Source organism: Pelodiscus sinensis, chromosome 15 (assembly GCF_052426305.1).
Source record: "Pelodiscus sinensis isolate ZL-2025 chromosome 15, ASM5242630v1, whole genome shotgun sequence".
NCBI classification, from domain to species: Eukaryota; Metazoa; Chordata; order Testudines; family Trionychidae; genus Pelodiscus; species Pelodiscus sinensis.
In genome coordinates this window covers 19649685-19669443 of record NC_143066.1, presented here as the reverse complement: position 1 = coordinate 19669443, position 19759 = coordinate 19649685, and the positions used below count along the sequence as shown (strand labels likewise).

General features: G+C 42.8%; 1 protein-coding gene across 6 annotated transcripts in view; it reads left to right on the top strand.

The window, feature by feature from the left end:
- Positions 1 to 19759, top strand: part of SNX29 (sorting nexin 29) — a 472527-nt gene that overhangs the window by 33989 nt on the left and 418779 nt on the right. For 4 of the 6 annotated variants that reach the window (XM_014577716.4, XM_075899351.2, XM_075899353.2 and 1 more), the window contains 6 exons: positions 1184 to 1254; positions 2728 to 2976; positions 5726 to 6104; positions 6847 to 6965; positions 19001 to 19082; positions 19611 to 19693. In XM_014577716.4, the coding sequence (XP_014433202.3) occupies positions 1184 to 1254; positions 2728 to 2976; positions 5726 to 6104; positions 6847 to 6965; positions 19001 to 19082; positions 19611 to 19693 (983 nt within the window). The remainder of the gene's footprint in view (positions 1 to 1183; positions 1255 to 2727; positions 2977 to 5725; positions 6105 to 6846; positions 6966 to 19000; positions 19083 to 19610; positions 19694 to 19759) is intronic. The other 2 variants (XM_014577718.4, XM_089782297.1) reach the window with 2 other exon arrangements.

The following is a 19759-nucleotide window of genomic DNA, read 5'->3' as shown; positions in this document are numbered from 1 at the left end:
GGATGACAAGTTAAACATGAGTCAACAGTGTGACTGCTGCAAAAAAAGCAAACATAATTCTGGGGTGCATTAACAAGAGTGTTGTGAGCAAGATATGAGAAATCATTCTTCTGCTCCATGCTGATTAGACTTCAGTTGGAGTATTGTGTCCAGTTCTGGGCACCACATTTCAAGAAAGAAGTGGAGAAATTGGAGAAGGTCCAGAGAAGATCAACAAAAATGATTAAAGCTCTAGAAAATATGACTTATGCGGGAAGACTGAAAGTACTTGGTTGCTTAGTTTAGAAAAGAGAAGACTGAGAGGGGACATCATAGCAATTTTCAAGTATCTAAAAGAAGGAGTGTTAAAAGAAGGAGTGAGGAAAAATTGTTCTCCTTGGCCTCTGAGGATAGGACAAGAAGCAATGGGCTTAAACCGCAGGAAGGGAGGTTTAGGTTGGACATTAGAAAAAACTTCCTGTCAGGGGGTATGTCTACACTACCACCCTAGTTCGAACTAGGGTGGTAATGTAGGCAACTGGAGTTGCAAATGAAGCCCAGGATTTGAATTTCCCGGGCTTCATTTGCATCTTGCTGGGCGCCACCATTTTTAAATGTCCGCTAGTTCGGACTCTGTGCCCCGCGGCTACACGTGGCACGGACTAGGTAGTTCGGATTAGGCTTCCTATTCCGAACTACCGTTACTCCTCGTTCCAATTCAAATCCCGGGCTTCATTTGCAACTCCAGTTGCCTACATTACCACCCTAGTTCGAACTAGGGTGGTAGTGTAGACATACCCAGGGTGGTTAAACACTGGAATAAATTGCCTAGAGAGGTTGTGGAATCTCTATCACTGGAGATATTTAAGAGCATCTGTCAGGGAATGGTGCTTGGTCCTGCTATGAGGGCAGCGAACTGGTCTTGATGACCCCTCAAGGTGCTTTCCAGTTTTAGTATTTTATGATTCTCTGTCATACAACTCTCATTTGGATTGGCTTCATTACTTTTAATTTAGGATTGTCTAGCGTTTATATTTCTATTCCTCCCATCTAATGCATGTCAGGTTCTTTAAAGGGCCACTGCACTTTGTAAATTGATCAGCCACATATATGAGCCTCTCTGCTGCTGATAGGTGTAATGTTTCATAGTTTCAAAAACAGTGTATGCAACAGTGTAGCTTTATGTTTACCTTTCAATCTGTAGTGTCTTCTATGAAGATTGGTCTTTTATGATGGATGAAGAACGTTCTAGCATGATTCCTACAATGGCAGCTGGTAAGTCTGGACATATTAAGACAGGGATAATCAACTTGGGAGCCCTGGGGGCCACAATAATACTCACAGCACATGCCGAAGGCCACAACTTAAGTGTGTTTGCATATACATGTAAATATATATGCTTTTTTCAGACTGATGGGCATGAAAACAAAGATTAAGGCAAGACTACACAACACACAGACCCCATTTAAGTTAGTTCCGCTAATATTAATAAAATGCAATATTTACCTGATTTCCACCCATATGACAGCACTTTTAATGAGAAATGACAGTCTAGGAATTTAACTACTAAAACGCATATCAACAGAAGACCATTAAATTGACTACTTTTTTGTTTTGGTTCCCACCTGTGGGTTGTGTGTTGAGCCTCGCGGAAACTTAAACCGTACTGCGGGCTGCAAACAAATCCACCGTGGGCTGCATGTTGAGTAGCCCTATATTAAGGCAAACTCTGAATTATACTGTTTTGAGAGAGATTTCATTTTGAGGATGTATTTATTTCTGTAGTAATTGCAATGCACTATATAAAACAATGAGTTGGGTGCTCTTGGTGAAGCAAATCCTGGTGTATTTTATGTACTCAGTAAAGGGACATCCATAACATTGGCTATTGGCACCAGTTTAAATTATAGAGAAAGTACTGAGCTTTTGCAAGTCTGGCAGGAATACTCTGTGTGGGAGCTTTATCTTTCAAAACTGTGGTTTATATTGCTGTATCAGTATGTTAACAAAAAAAATTAGATGATATTCATAATAACGCTGACCTTATTTTACAGCAGGACTTAACTTTAGAGCAGCAGTTTGTGTACAATGCAATAGCTTTACTTGACTGCATGCTGTTTCTTGAATTGCACCATATATTATAGGGAACTGAATCTGGGTCCAGCAAGTCTAAGTTAATGCCACTGGATCATCCTTTCTCTATGTAATGTTCCTTTTTATTTATTTTTATAACATTAGTGCACAAAAGCCATAGTCATGGCCTAGGACTCCTTTGTGCTAGCAGCACTCTCAACAATCAACTTAGGCTTGAATAAAGATCTTAACTGGTTAACACACTAGAGACAATTTCCCTCTCTTTGATATTCGCATTTCCACATCACATGTTATGAATGAGAGACATCCAACCTGCTCAATTAGCTTCATTAACACTGGTCCTGCAATTGACAGGTAACTTCTTTTGCTGTTATATATAGCCTAGTTTCTGTAATTTCAACTCCAGTTAATCTGATGAAATGGGTTTTACCCAAGGAAGCTCATGACCTAATAAATGTGTTAGTTTCTATAGTGCCAAAGGTCTACTAGTTGTTTTTAGAAGGAAGCGGTGTTAAAATCTATACTTCATTTTGGATTTATCTTTACACTTCCTGATTGCCGCTTCAATGTTCTGTTAATTTGTGTATGAAACATCATTGCATATGTGTGCTCAGTTATGTTGCTCTATGGTTTTTCTCTTTGCTGTATCTAAAGGTCTGAACTCCATTCTTTTTGCAATTAATATTGACAACAAGGATTTAAATGGACAGAGCAAGTGCACTCCTACCGTCTCTGATCTTTTAAAAGAATCCACACAAAACGTAACCTCGCTGTTGAAGGAATCCACCCAAGGCGTTAGCAGCCTTCTAAGAGAAATAACAGCATCCTCTGCTGTTTCCATTTTAATCAAACCAGATCAAGATACTGACCCACTTCCAGTTCTGTCAAAGAATGTTAGTGCTGGTAAGCATTTTGGGGATACTAACATAATAAAAAGTATATACATTGTCATATTTGTTTTAATTAAGCATGATTCTAAAATAATATCAAGAATAAATGTCTTTAAATCATTAAAAATGTTCATTACATATAACTGAACTATGCGGTTTGTTACAATTTAAACTTAAAACCAGTAGGTTCTTTTTTAAAAAAATGTGCTTTGGAAATATTGGTGAGAAGGGAAATGAAAATCTCTTCTGTTTAATGAGATACATTGTGCTATTTGTATCATTGGGAGCTGAAAATGTATCATTTCTTGAAGACAGTTTATGATTTTCACTTGAAATATATCACAATTCTAAATCATTATATCATATTCAGCAGATGCTAATTTCGCATGGCACGGGCAGGGGGAGAGGGGAGTATATGGGCCACAGGTTGCCTACTACTGGGTTAGAGCATTCAAATGGGTATTGCCATGTTTCTGCTGGCACAAACATGGTAGGTGATTGTTTTGGACAGCTATGCACAGCATCTCTGAAGACTTGAGTCTACCATAGGTTTAAAATAATGCAGTAAAATGCAACATTCACTTATATGTAGTCTGCTATGCAAGTATCAAAGGAGTAAGTTCTCATCTACATTTCTAGAACTGAAAGTTGTAGACATAAAGCACCATTTTGTCAGTCTTGAACTCTTCAATTAAAAAGTTGAGGTTTGAGATGCTTGAGTAGACTTCAGAAATAACAAGGAGTCCTGTGGCTACTTAAAGACTAAAAAATTTATTTGGGCTAAAGCTTTCATGCATAAAAGTAAACTTGCTTTAGGTGATTGTAGAAGAGGATTCATTGCAGGTATTTGCCCTGTGAATTTCCGCTAGAACTATGAAAATGTGTAAATGTTTGCAGTGGCAGCAGGAGAGCAGAGCCGAAATTATTTACTTTTTTTGGTGTTTAAAATACGCTTTTGTTTATTTCAAAATGTATTTTTAAAATCAGTTATTAATATTTTTTGTAGATTTTCATCTAAATTGAAATAAGAGGATAGTGTTGCTTCCATACTAAGGATAACTTTTATTATTTCAAAATTCATACTAATTTTATCTGTCATTCTTTGTCATTTTAACCCTTTTCTATTTGTAATAATACTCTTAAAAAGAGTATTCCATAGCAATTATTTAAGTTTCTGGAATTTTCCTTCAAGGTTCCCTAAGCAGCTATCAAAACTATTAGTGGATTGATTGATTGGGGAGGGGAATATTGAATAACATTGCTATCTTTTTATTTCAAATACCGTATATTCCGGCGTACAAGACGACCTCTGATGTTAAAAAACATCCCCCAAAAATCGGGGGTCGTCTTGTACACCGGATGCCCCGCCGCCGGAGCCCCTCCACGGCTTTGAAAGCCTCGGGGGAAGCCGGCGGCGGGGCATCCCAGGCGCGCCTGGGCTGCGCCCCCGCCGGAGCCCCTCCGCGGCTTTGAAAGCCTCGGGGGAAGCCGGCGGGGGGGCATCCCAGGCGCGCATGGGCTGCCCCCCCGCCGGAGCCCCTCCGCGGCTTTGAAAGCCTCGGGGGAAGCCGGCGGCGGGGCATCCCAGGCGCGCCTGGGCTGCGCCCCCGCCGGAGCCCCTCCGCGGCTTTGAAAGCCTCGGGGGAAGCCGGCGGCGGGGCATCCCAGGCGCGCCTGGGCTGCGCCCCCGCCGGAGCCCCTCCGCGGCTTTGAAAGCCTCGGGGGAAGCCGGCGGGGGGGCATCCCAGGCGTGCATGGGCTGCCCCCCCGCCGGAGCCCCTCTGCGGCTTTGAAAGCCTCGGGGGAAGCCGGCGGCGGGGCATCCCAGGCGCGCCTGGGCTGCGCCCCCGCCGGAGCCCCTCCGCGGCTTTGAAAGCCTCGGGGGAAGCCGGCGGGGGGGCATCCCAGGCGCGCCTGGGCTGCGCCCCCGCCGGAGCCCCTCCGCGGCTTTGAAAGCCTCGGGGGAAGCCGGCGGGGGGGCATCCCAGGCGCGCATGGGCTGCCCCCCCGCCGGAGCCCCTCCGCGGCTTTGAAAGCCTCGGGGGAAGCCGGCGGCGGGGCATCCCAGGCGCGCCTGGGCTGCGCCCCCGCCGGAGCCCCTCCGCGGCTTTGAAAGCCTCGGGGGAAGCCGGCGGCGGGGCATCCCAGGCGCGCCTGGGCTGCGCCCCCGCCGGAGCCCCTCCGCGGCTTTGAAAGGGGCTCCGGCGGCGGCGCGGAGGGGCTCCGGCGGGGGGGCATCCCATGCGCGCCTGGGATGCCCCCCCGCCGGCTTCCCCCGAGGCTTTCAAAGCCGCGGAGGGGCTCCGGCGGGGGCGCAGCCCAGGCGCGCCTGGGATGCCCCGCCGCCGGCTTCCCCCGAGGCTTTCAAAGCCGCGGAGGGGCTCCGGCGGGGGGGGGGGGGGGCAGCCCAGGCGCTCCTGGCGGCTTTGCTCCCGGTGCCTCTGGTCTGCTGGGGACCATCTCCAGCAGACCAGGGACACCGGGAGCAAAGGAGGCGGAGGGGCGCTGGGGTATAAGATGAAACCCTATCTTTTAATTAAAAAGATAGGGGGTCGTCTTATACACCCAGTCGCCCTATACGCCGGAAAATACGGTATGTCATTTTAACAGTGAGTAAACTTGCTCTGGCAGCCTTAATCCTGAAAAAATCTTTTTGTGTATGTTTTGTTTTCCCTCTCCCATCATCATATATTTTTAACTCTTTAAGGAAAATATGAATTAGTTCTCTCCATTTGTTTTAGCTGTTTTTCTTTTGTTGCCAGTAGATTTAAAATGTAGAAAAGATCGGAAGAAGAAGAAAAGGGTGACAAACATCATCTCATTTGATGAGGAGGAAGATGAGCAAAACTTTGGAGACACATTAAGGACAGCAGTTGCAGGAGAAAGCTCAGAAGAGAACTCAGACAAATCTTCAGCTTTTATGTTCCCTTCCTTTGAAAGTTCTCTTGAACAACATTTAAATGGGAATCAGTATAATCATTTGTGGAAAAGTGATTCTATGTTTTTGAATGGAGAGTATAGTTACCAGAAGCTTGATGTGAAGAGTATTGATGATGAAGATATAGATGAACATGAGGATGAAAAATATAGAAAGATACTGGGAAACAAAGGAATGGAAGATGAAACAGAAGTTTCTGAAATGTGAGTACTTAGAGCACTAGTGAAAGTAACTTAAAATTTCTTATATGTACTGTTCTATTGCAATCTGGGTCCCTGCCAACTCTTTAAATAGCTTTCTGCTGATATTTGCCACAGCTCAACCAGCTTTTGCCAGAGCTGCACACCAGGGTGCATGCACTTACGTTTACCTCTGACTTAAAGCCAAATCTAAGCTCTGTGTGCAGTTCTGCTATGATTTAAGTGCTTAATAGGAACAAAGAAACTAATTTGCCTAACATATAAGATCCCTAAACTTTTGGCTATTTTTAGAAGCAAACTAGAAGTTACCTAAATAATTCACATAGTCAACATGTAAAATCGGGTGTTTTTCATTTGTGATTTTTGGCAAGGACTAGAAGAAAACAATTGTGACATGTGCCATGAGTTTTCTTCCAAGATTTTCAGCTGAGCTTTTCAGACTCAAGCTTCTAATTGCTTGATATTTTTAAGTGAAGTCCGGTTAGTAGTAGTCCAGCAGTGGACCAGCCAACTCTGCTGTGAATCTATTTTATGTTTGAAACATTCCTTCATACATCTGATCAAAAGGACCAGCGGACAGATGGGAGTGGGAGTATGGGTAATGATACAATTCATTGCTAGCATAAATCCTTTGCAGCTTCTATTCTGAAGATCTAATAGTACGATACATAATTAATAATTATATATTATATTTCAAAGAAATATATAAAATACAGATCAGTGCTTATCGTATATTTCTATTTAGGCCACATGAAGATATCACATGCAATTCACAGATACGCACTTGGACTCCTCTGCAGATCCTGAATGATAATTCAGATATTCTGTTTCCTGTCCATGCTGTTGGTTGTTACTCCCAGATTGGTAGGTATTTTCTACTATCTAATTTCAATAAATTGCTGTAGTTCTGTCCTGTGTTGAAACCATGTTTTGGTATACCATCATTTTTATACAACTTCACTGTTATCATTCTTGACAAACATAGAACTTCATATTCTAACTGTGTGTTATCTGATTTGGCATACTATCAGTTCCACATGTGTTTCATTATTAGTGATTGTAATAGCTATGTATTATTTAAATGAAGTCCCAGATTTCCCAAATGAGCTTTAGCCAGCCATCTACTAGAATCTGAATTTTAAATAAATGGAAAAAATAACCTTTTTAGCCATAAAATATAATTGTATATGTTTTGGAATATATTGTGTAAACTTCACAAGACAGTTCATGTTGTGTTTTCTAACCGCATTTTCAGCATGCATTTTGCATTCTGACTCAATGACTATTCTGTGTAGAACCTTTGAATGCTAACTTTATGTATCACAGAATTTATTTTGATAATTAATCTTAAAAACTATTAAACGATTAACCGATAATCTTGGGTTTATTGGTTAATCCAAATGGCTACATGCAACCCCCCCATCTTTATTGCCTCTGCAGCAGCATGGAGGATGACGGGGGCAGGCGAGGGGCAGTATATGGGGGAAACAAGCTTTCAAGCCAGCTCCCTGTGAGTACTGGCTCCCACGGAGGCAGCAGAAGCAACTGAGGGTGGAGGTGGGGGAGTGGGAGACGTGGGAGCCAGTGCTCAGGGAAGCTGGCTTAAAAGCTGGCTCCCCATGAGCGCTGGCTCCATGGAGCCATCTGCCTCCCCACTCCCCATGCTGCTGCCTCTATATCAGAGGCAGCAGTGAAGCTCGGAGGAGAGCAGTTGGGATGCCGGAGCAACTTCTGTCCATGGGGCTCCCTGTGGACACAAGCTTCTGCTGCTCTGCGCTGCTGCTTCTGTCAGAGGCAGCAGTGTGAGGCAGCAGGTGGAAGCCAACTTGAAAATTGTTTTCAAGACGGGAGCATGTACTGGCTCCCATCTGACCCCTCACCCTCCACGTTCGGGTGTGTGCATGCGTGTAGTCATTTGGATTGAACAATAAAAGCAGGCTTATTGGTTAATTGTTTAGAGATGTTATCGAATAGCCCTGTAATCACTGTACAACTTTTTTTTTTGTTGCCACTTTTAAAATATTTTTATTAGTGTTCTCAGGCACACTTCTACAATTTGATAAACATTCCAAAATTCTAGTTCTAAATAATTATTTTACTTTTAGCATTCCAACATTTCCTGCTATGAGTTCTTTTACTGTAAACATTTTCATTGAAATCATTAATATATTTCATTTTAAGTGTCCAGTAGCTTTCAAGATGGCAAGTGTGCGTAGTCCCACTGATTATTGAACACCTGTCAGCTTTAACACTTTCCAGACTGGAAACCATGACAGACAAACTTGCTGTTCCGTGGCATCCCTGTATGTCTGATGTGTCATACTATAATATGGAATACTCATAAATTGGCTCCCTTTGCAGATTGGCTCTGCCTGCCACCCCATGCTGCTGCCTCTAATACAGAGACAGCAATGTGAGGTTGAAGGGGGCTCCCTGTCAGTGGAGCCAGGAACGTACTGGGTGCTGGCACTGTCCCTGGGGGTGAGAATTTTAGTAAGTGTTTAACAGCTAAAAATTTTTGCTGCTGTGCGATTACTAAAGTAAACAATATTTAACATCCCTAGCAGAGATAAATGTGTAGATAACAGTAAACAACAGCATACTTGTTCATGTTTGGATGCAAAAGAGCTACAGAACACAGGCAGAGATCCGTCATTTTGGGAGCAATGAGTTCAGGTATTTCCCCTGAGCTGTAAGTCTGGTTGAGGAAAAAGAGGGGGTTGCATCTGAAATTCACAGTTAATGATATCAGGAGGAGGCACTTCATCAGTTGTTGGCAGCTTACTTCTGACTTCTTTGAACTCTGAAAGATGCTGAGCGCTTTCTTGAGCTGTATTAAGAATCTTCAGTTTACGTTAACAGGAGTTGAGGACCCTCTCTGTATCTTGCAGAATCTGGCACAGTATGAATAGCTAAATTGTGAAATTGTGCACAGCATATAAAATAAAAGGACTTGATTCCTAATTGTGTCAGGTTGTGAATATCCCCTTTTCCATTGAAATTGATATAGCTGCTTCTCAAAATACCGACGATGTGAATATATTGTAAACAAAGCTGCCTGTAATTTTGCAACAAATCACTGAGAAAATGACTAGTGCAAGAGCAAATGGATGAGAACTAAGAATTACATGCACACTGGTTATTTTTACATGGACTGCAGAAAAATAACATGTTGGAGAGTGGAGAAAACACTTGTGTTTCTGAAATCCTTAGCAGAGTTTATGCTGTGTGACAGATTGGGTGGACATGAATTTTGAACATTCTCAAGTCAGTGTTTCAGTTGTGTGATAGGATAGATTTTTAAAAAATTAGTTATTTTAATAAATAATTTGGCACGAGTTCTGTGAAGTTTTGAAGTGTGAAACATTTTAAACACAACCCTGGAATCCTTGCAACAAATCCTGTTGCCAGCTTTGTCCACATATTCACTCTGCTGATGCCATTATTGGACCTAACCAATTGAGTTATAAGATCAAGAACACACATTCCTGCTCATCCAGAAATATAATTTATGCTATCATGTGCCGAAAGTGTTCATCTACTATGTACATTGGACAAACATCTCAGACACTTCGCCAAAGAATCAATGCCCACAAAACAGATGTTAGACAGGATCACAAAGAAAAAACAGTTTCTTGCCATTTCAACCAGAAAGGGCATTGTCTCAACGACTTGATTACCTGCATCCTGTTTCAAAGACCTTTTCACACCAGACTTGAAAGGGAGTCCTCTGAACTGCCATTCATGCTTAAATTCGACACTTTACACCTCCGTCTAAACAAAGACATTAATTATCTTACCCATTACAAAGATAGCTTCTCCAATTACACCTCTAATATCATTAGCTCACAGATATTTACCTCTCCCCCCATCCCTCTTCTGCTCTGAAATTTGATTTGTCCTTTTCACATGTGTTCATTTTTTTGATTGTATCCTATGGTGTATATATGGTTGTGCCAACTTTCTTCCACTATTTGATCTGAGGAAGTGGGTCTGGCCCACGAAAGCTCATCAGCTAATAAACCATCTTGTTAGTCTTTAAAGTGCTACATAGTCCTGTTTTTTATTCTAAACACATTAATTGTATAAGTGTTGGTTTTCTACATGTCAGCTCGTATTGTTTGTGCCTGACATGGAACTTAGACCTCTGCAATGATTTTGTGACACAAGGCTGACCTGAATTATGTTAATTTAAAAAAACAATACCACTTGTCTGAAAGTGGAGATTGAAAGGTCAATGGTTAACAGCATGCCAGTGATTTTGAATGGCCTATTGCACTGAAGTGGAACAAAGCTTTGGTTTCTGATAGATGCCAACCATAGATACTGCTAAATCCTGAAAAGCCCAGTTGTCGAAGATCTGGAATATAGCTTGTTCAAAATGATGATATGCACACATTAGTATTATATTGTAATAGTAAAATTATAAAATGTGTGCAATCAGTGATGATTAAGTTTGTGAGTATATTTCATGTGTCTATAAAACTATAATGAGTCTTCTCAGAAATAGAATTCACTGTAGGGTTGAGGCCAAGGAATGTAAAGTTTCCTTTATAGGAGAGAAATTTTAGGCAGAGACAAACTAGAAAAAAATAATGTATAATCCAAGTCACACGTTACATAATTTATATCCCAAGTAGGTTTAATATAGAAATACACAAACTATGGCTGTTGGATTAACTGCTATGTCTCAATCTCATCTGCTGGCTGAATATGATATCCTAGTTTCTCATTTCCCCACCTCTTCACCATAAATATCTATGGAGAACTGATTTCTCACAGCAGTTTACTTATTTGTTGTCCTCCAATATCTCCAGTAGTGTTAATTTAGATATTTGAGGAGCCATAGAGAAAATACAGGACTTGCATACAGACTAAGGCTGTATCTAAACTACATCCCTTTTCTTGAAAAAGGGATGTAAATTAGACACTTTGAAATTGCAAATGAAGCCGGGATTTAAATTTCCCAAGCTTCATTTGCATGTCAGCCATGGTTTTTTTCAAAAAGGGGCCTTTAGAAAGAAAAATGGCTGTTTGCGTGGGGATCGATCAAAAATAAAACTCTTTTTCGGAACATCCTGTACTCCTGAAAAAATGAGGAGTATAGGATCTTTCGAAAAAGGGTTTTATTTTCGATCGATCCCCACCTAAACAGACATTTTTCTTTCCTTAAAGCCCCGTTTCGAAAAAAACCGTGGCCGGCATTATGCAAATGAAGCACGGGAAATGTAAATCCCGGCTTCATTTGCAATTTCAAAGTGTCTAATTTACATCCCTTTTTCGAGAAAAGGGATGTAGTTTAGACACAGTAAGAATACATTACTTTGGATATGCTGGGAGACTTAAATTGAAGAATTTTGGTATTGGCTAGCTTTTATAATGGTCCAATAAAAAAAAACAGATCAGATACACATAACTAACAGTGTCTTTACTTTAAGATTACCATTGTCTATTAATGTTTGTTTCAATCCAACACCTTTGCTTACTGCCTCTTTCATCTCTCTTGCTCTCTTATTTTTGTGTCTATCCTGATGCCTGCTACAAATTGAACAGTCTCTTTTTGTACCTAAGCACACTTCCCCCAAAACCCATTTCTTTCCAGAATCCTTTTACCAACTCAGCAGTAATTCCTTATACTATATAATCATTTTTATGAATTATTATGATCATGAGATGATATGGAACAAACTCCAGGGCAGGGAGCGAATTTGTAAAATTGTGTACATTACAGTTTTTATTTTGCCATCAGTGTATCACTAGAATATATAGTTTATTTAGTAACTTGGCTAATTATTTAATAAAATAACACTTTTATTTGAATGTGTTCTCTTTTTAATGACTGCTTAATAGTGCAGCAGTATTCCAAATATATGCAATTCAGAAATAAAACTTTTTTTCCATTTTAAATTTGCTGTGTCTATTTCCTTAGTTTTTGTAAACCATGAATTGATGAAGGCAGATATATGGGCATTGTATTTAAGCTATTTTATTATGTAATTATGGTGGTAAAAATTAAAAAATATATAACTTCAAAAAGAATTAAGTAATGTTGTACTGCCCTCTGTTGTTGTTTCATATACTTGCAACTTTAACAATAGACAAGTATCAGAGGGTAGACATGTTAGTCTGTAACTGAAAAGAACTACAATGGTCCCGTAGCACCTTAGAGACTAATAAAAATATATAAATAGAGTCATGAGCTTTCGTGGGAACATCCCACTTCTACAGACAACAAATATATCAGCAGTTGAATATGCAGTGTTGTAGGTATGTCGGTCCCAGGATACTAGAAGGACAAGGTGAGTGAGGTCATATCTTTTATTGGACCAATTCTGTTGACAAGAGAGACATGCTGTAGCTTTTACACAGAGCTGTTCTTCAGGTCTGACTCAGGCCTGAAGAGGAGCTCTGTATAAGTGCAAAAGCTTCTCTCTCACCCGAAGTTGGTCCATAAAGATATTACTTTGTCCCAGAGAAGAACTGAGCAGTCCCTTTTAAAACTTTTTTACATTTAATAAGAATTGTAAGCTTGAGACCCCTAACAGCAATCGCTTTGAGTTTTTAAATTTTGTAACAGGTTTCAAACATACGAAGAAACTTTTGTGTTTTCTAGTATCATTTAAGTAATTGGATTCCTTTGTTTGGTTTTGCCTTTGTTTAGCTGATGATGCTAGAGTTTGGTCTGTGACAAATAGTTAACTACTGAGCAATAGAGAGAGGAAATATGTAATGTTTTAATTCATTGGAAAATGGGTAGTATTATGAAAAGCATGAAATGTTATTTAACGCATACTGTTTGGATTGTTGATTAATTGATATGGTATATTCCACATCCTAATATTTCATCCTGATTTGTAGGCTTATTATAGTAATCAGTATCAAGACTGATAAGAGTTTGAAATAGTTGCAGTGTATTTTTTCATTAATTTGGAAGGGTGTTATGTCTCCAGTCCTTATTAGAATGCTTCAAGGATGTGTAACACATCAAGTCTCCATGTACTGTGAAGTACCACAACCTGGGTTGAAATTCATTTGCTGGGAAGCAAAGTAGAGAGTTCATTAATGACAGAGGTTTTTTTTAAAACTCCTACCAAAAACAAATAGACATTTCCTTCTTTATTCAACCAAACATCATTGTCGCAATATTAGCAACCTTCTCTTTCAACCTGCTCTTCCATCTTTCAATCCAGTACTACTTTAACATATGCTTTTGGATTTATTTTATGATAACATATTTAGTGAAACAGAAAATGTCAGTGGAATATGACCGAAATTTTGTTTCTCTTGGATGTTTTTTAAGGCACTGAATGGCCCATAGGGCTAGTATAATGGTATAAATATGGATTAATTTTTATCAGAGACATAAAATAATCAGCGTTACATGGCTTAGAAAAATTAACCTTTTAATACAGAAGGCGCCCAACTTTTGACGCGATTGGTTCTGAAGGAAGCGTCGCAAGTCGGGGGCATCGTAACTCGAACCCGCATTTATGGTAGGCACCATGTGCCGTAGTAAATGCGGGCCGAGAACAAAAGTCGAGGGTTTCCGGCACCTTCTGCACTTACAACCATTTTTGTAAGTGTGTGTGGGGGAGGGGAGTTCAGAACTCCCGCGGTCGCATCTCGGAGGCTCCTGTATATGGAGCAGATATAGCTTATATCTGTATGGAGGTATGAGCTTTTCCACACTTACTCACTAATGTCGAAACCCTGGAATGACATCTGGAAGTGAAAGGTTTTACATACAGGCAGTCCCCGGGTTACGTACAAGATAGGGACTGTAGGTTTGTTCTTAAGTTGAATCTGTATGTAAGTCGGAACTGGCGTCCAGATTCAGCCGCTGCTGAAAATGACCGCCAGTTCTGACTTACATACAGATTCAACTTAAGAACCCCAAGCTTCCCCAAGTCAGCTGCTGCTGAAACCGATGAGCGCTGATTCCAGGAAGCCTGGGGCAGAGCAACTCTGCCTCGGGCTTCCTGTAGTCAGCGCTGGTCAGTTTCAGCAGCGGCTGACTTGGGGACGCCTGGGGCAGAGCAGCTGGGGTGCTGCTGGGTTGCTCCAGTAGCACCGCTCCTCGGCGCTACTGGACCAACCCAGCAGCACCCCAGCTGCTCTGCCCCAGGCGTCCTGATTCAGCCACTGCTGAAACTGACCAGCAGCGGCTGAATCAGGACCTGGGGCAGAGTAGCTGGGGTGCTGCCGGGTTGGTCCAGTAGTGCCCAGAGCGGGTGCTGCAGGACCAATCCGCAGCGCCCCAGCTGCTCTGCTCCAGGGTCCAAAACAAAAGCCTGATCTGCTGGGGGGGGCACACTATCCGCGCCTCCCCCCCAGCAGACCAGGGACACGGGGAGCAGAGCAGCAGCGGCAGCGGGGTGCCGCGCCTCTGAGGCTTTGCTTTGGCAAAGTCTCAGAGGCGCGGAGAACCGCCGCTGCTGCCGCTTGAGACCCGGTGCCTGTGGTTTGCTGGGGACCATCCCCAGCAGACCACAGGCACCGGTCTCAAGCGGCAGCAGCGGCGGTTCCCGCGCTTCTGAGGCTTTGCTCTGGCAAAGCCTCAGAAGCACGGGAACCCGCCCGGTGCCCCTGGTCTGCTGGAGACGGTCTCCAGCAGACCAGGGGCACCGGAGCAGCTTACGAACGGGGCTTTCTCGCCCCGGAGCTCGCAGGTAGCAATCCGCTACCTCGACCTCCGGGGCGAGAAAGCCCCGTTCGTAAGTGCGGATCCGACGTAAGTCGGATCCGCGTAAGTCGGGGACTGCCTGTACTTATTTTATCTTCATTGTATGAAGACTTTCAACAAAGATGTCAGTTGAAATAGTGGATTCTTCTTCAAGTGCTTGTTTATGTCCATTCCTCAGTAGGTGTGTGTGCTTGCCACATGCGCTGCTGCTGGAAGTTTTTCCCTCTGCAGTTCCCCTAAGAGAGTTGTCCTCAGGATCTCCAAAGTGGTGTCTCCATAGCGTGGATAAGGGGTATTGTGTGCTTCCCCCATCTCAATTCCTTCTTGCCTTCAGTGATGGTGCATTGGAACTTCTGTGCTAGCTACATTTCTTGCTGCAAAGGCAGTTACCTCTGTATAGATAGTTCTCTCAGTAGAGTTAATTGTTAGTATTAGTCAATCTAGTTAGTGTTCTAGACAGGACTTAGCGTAGGGACAGGGCATGCCCTAGTCTTTAGGTTTTAAGCCATGTTGGAGTGAGGGGCTTATTGCCAACAAGTGCAGCATTTGCAAGCTATTCAAGCTTTGGATGAAAAAAGAAAGACACATTTGCCTCAGGGCACTTCTAATGGAGTTGGTGCTAGCCCTGACACCAAAGTCCAGGTCAGCTTCAGCCTCAAGTGCCATAGTCTTAGTGCAGGGCACTCTATCGGTGCCTTCATGAGGCCAACACTGTTTTCCCTCTCAGTCCCTGGTGCAGAAAGTAGTGATGCTGGCAAGGGAGTGCTCCCCAACATCTCGCAGGGGCGGGGGAAGACAAGACCCCTTCAGGGAAACAGGGGCCGGCTCAGGTGGAGCGGTTAAGCCCTTCCCTTCCTGCTCCAGTGACATCAAGTAGTGATGATGTTGAAAGCCATCTACACTGGAGGTCTTTTGAGGGGCTCAGGACATACTGACTTTGCTGGTACTGGCTGCACCAGGCCATGCAATATCATGGTTCAGGGGCAAGCCTATGTTGGGCCCAATGTGAGCATTGCCTCCCCAATGACCCTGATCCCTTCTCAAGGTACCATCCTGTCAGCGCCCCTATACATAGCCTGCAATCACTGAACAATGGAAGAAGGGCCCTTCCACTCCCCTGGTTCTGGGTGTGGAACTCACAGAGCCCCAGAGACCATGGGCGAGTTCCCAGGCTTCCTGAAGATCACACCGAGGTCAGTTCCAGGTGAACCCGACTTTGATACTGCTCTCAGGACTGCTTAATGCAGCAATGCTGTTGGTCACTATTATGCAGACACTGGTCCCCTTCTCGACGCTTATCATGGTTGAGAAGGTCTTCAGCCATAGGTCCTCTTCCCAGTCCAGGTACCGTTCCAGATCCCAATACTGAGCCCCTGCACCCAGTATTAAAGCAGGATGCCAAGGAGCGTTAAGAGCTCCTGAAATGGATAGCACTTAACCTGTGGCTTCTTGGCTTGAGTGGCCCTGTCCTTTCATGAAGCATCACCACAGCCCTGTGGCAGAACCCCTTGTCCCTCCTGACCATCTCCAAAAGAGATTTATATATGGAGATATATACCTATCTCATAGAACTGGAAGGGACCTTGAGAGGTCATTGAGTCCACTCCCCTGCCCTCATGGCAGGACCGAGTACCATCCTTGACAGATTTGCCCCAGATCCCTAAATGGCCCCCTCAAGGATTGAGCTCACAACTCTAGGATTAGCAGGCCAATGCTCAAACCACTGAGCTATCCTCTAAAGAGGAGGTACTTTGTCCCAGCCAAGGACCACGAATACTTCCACCCTGCTCATAATTTCCTGGTGGTAGAGGTGGTCAACAAAAAGGAGAGATGAGGCAACCAAGGGAAGTACCCATGGACAAAAACTCCAAAAGACTCAACTTATTGGGTTAAAAAATTTATTCCTCAGCCAGTTTACAATTGCAGGTGGTTAACCACTAAGCTCTCCTTGGCCTCTACGATTTCCATATGTGGCAGGCCATGACTAAGTTTGAGAAGCCGTTCCTAGAGGGATTCCAGGAAGGAGTTGAAAGTTCTCCTGGAAGAGGGAACAACAATGGCTAGAGCAGCCTTGCAGGCTGCTTCTGATGTGGGGGGGTTGGCTGCTTGCATGATGAGATCTGCTCTTGCTGTGTGTTGGGCATCTTGGTTACTCCTTTCTGGTTTGTCCTCACAGGCCCAACATTCTCTCTGTGACCTTTCTTTTGACAGCTGTGCTGTGTTTGCTGATTAGAAAGATTCAAAGTTACCTGAGCTGAAGGACTCTTGGCCTATCCAAAAACCCTGGGATTGTTTGTATGTTCCCACCCCAACTCAGAAATACTTCAAACCCTCATACTCTACTAGTCAGGGCAGGCAACCCTGACAAGAGCTCCCAGCTAGAAAGAGTAAGGGCTATAAGCATAGACTGAGCCAGTCCTTAGCTCCTGCCCAGTTGGTCTCCACCTGCTCCAAGCAAGGGGCAAGGAAACAATGAATTCTATTTTCTGTACCAGTCCTATCATGGTACAGATAGGATATAACAGATATCCGAGGAGATCCAATATTTCCCTGCCCCTGTTTCCCCCCCATTTGGCAACCACCTTTCCCATTTCCTCCTAGCGTGAGCTTCCATCATGTCAGACTGATGGGTCCTAAGTACTGTCTCTTAGGGATATGCTTTACAATTCCTTTCTACTCTCTCTACCCACCTTCTATCCCTGTCCTTTTTCAGGGATCCTTTTCATGGGAGCCTTCCTGCATAGAAGGTTCTGGAGTTGAGGTTGGGCGCAGTAGAAGAAGCTCTGCCTCACTATTAGAACAGGGGGTTCTATTACAGATTTTTCCTAATCTCAAAGGCCAAAGGAGGCCTATGGCGTATCTGAGGGGCCTCAATGTGTATCTTCAGAAACTCAATTTTGAATGATCACTCTGGCCACAATTATCCCCACACTGGATCTGGAAGACTGGTATGCTGCCCTCAACTTACAGGATGTTTACTTCCACATGGCAATTTTTCCTGGCCACGGACGCTTCCTCCACTTCATGATAGGACCTCCCTCTACCAGTTTATGGTCATTGCCTTTGGCCTGGCCACTGCACCAATGGTATTTATTAAGTGTCTGGTGGTAGTGGCAGCCTACCTCAGATGTTAGGAAGTACGGATTTACGTTTACCTTGATGACTAGTTGAGCAAGGGCAGTTCCAGGTGCAAAGTCCGAAGCAGCATAAAGGGTGGAGGAAGCAAGGGAAGCAGCTCTGTGGATGCCAGCACAACCCATGTCTGTGGGGAGCTTGGGCCCCCTATATACTAGGGCTCCTGCCACCCCACACTGCTTTTAAAACCATCTCCCCTTGTGGACTGGTTTCCTGCGAGTGGGGCCGGGAGTGCACTGGCTGCCAGCCCTACCCCCACCCCTGGGACTATTGAATAATCATGTACCCACTAAGATTTGCTGTGACTATACAATAATTTAAAAATGAGGAGTACAGGATCTGGTGAAAAAGCTCCCCGCTGTCGGCTAGACTTTACTTTCACTTTTGAAAGGGAGCGTGATCGGCACAGCACCCAAATGTGAGTTTGCAAATGAAGCCCGGGATATTTAAGTCTCTGGCTCATTTGCACTTTCGAAGTGCCTAAGCTACATCTCTCTGTCGGCAGAGGGGTGTAGTTTAGACACATTCTCCAGGAGTTGCTAGGGCTGTTCCCCTATGGGTACTGCTGAGGGAAAAACTTCAGGCAGCAGTGCATGTGACGAGCACACATACCTATTGTGGAATGGACATAAGCAACACATCTTGAAACACACCTGTTACCAACAGCTGTCTTTTTTTTAAACTTATAAAATGTCGGTTTATGATTGGATTTAAACCACCAGTTCACTTCCCACAGCTCTCAGTTTATAATGAGTATCAAATTTCATATTTAATTGAGCATCAAGATTTGTGATACTTCAGGGAAGACATTTGCTCAAACATGAAATTGTTACTGTAAAATGTAAGAACACTAAATGTAATATGATTAAGTGTAAAATTCTCAAAAGCACCTAAGTCTCATTGATAGTCAAAGGGGCTTATGCACTTGCACAGGTATTTCCTTTGTGAAATTTTGATTTTAGGTGCTTTTGAAAATTTTACTCTTATTAGTTGCAAGTGTAACAGGAAACTGTTGCTCATTTTTTAATATTGTTTGGGTTTTTTCCATTAACTAATTTGTGTCCTGTGCATGTTGCTTTAGGTGACATGGAGAATGGAGAAGAACATGAAAGTGCTATTCTCGCAGTAGAACTGGCTCAGAGAGGATCTGAACTCCCTTATAAGTAAATCAAATTTAGATTTTATCATTATAAAACAAAAATACTTAATTGTAAATGGGCACATGCAAAGTAAAGTTGGCACCCACACCATAATTACTCAATACTCAAACTACTAAAATAATTTTATAAACATTTGGAAAGACAAATGTCAAAGACGATGATTCCTTATTTTCATAATCTTAGTATTTTATATAATCTCGAATCACGTTATAATAACTATGACAAATTGTATCTGGACTTCATCTGGAAGTCAGTTTGGCATGATATGCTCGTCATATAGTTTGTCTATTTGAATATTTATATTTTCAATATTTATAAATTAAGTTTCATGCGGAAGCTCTAATGTAAATTTTTTAGCTTTGAAATGAGTTTGGATTATAATTATTTTTCTCTTTGTCAATTTAGTACATTAATTTGAGTTACATTTACACATGGTGAATAGAATGTTGTCATTCAATTGTTTTTATTTCGGCAAATCTTTGAATTGAGTTTCTCTGGTTAATATTAATGATCTTCTGTCTTTTTAATTAGAGTGGATGTCAGTCCTCCTGTTCAAGTGAATGCTTTAAGCAATATGTTGCCTTCAGCCACTGTGCCAGAATCAATGACAATTAGTGAGTACTTGCTTGAACCTTTTAGATTGACAGTATGTGCTTTTCAGAATTAGCTTTTCAGGTTCT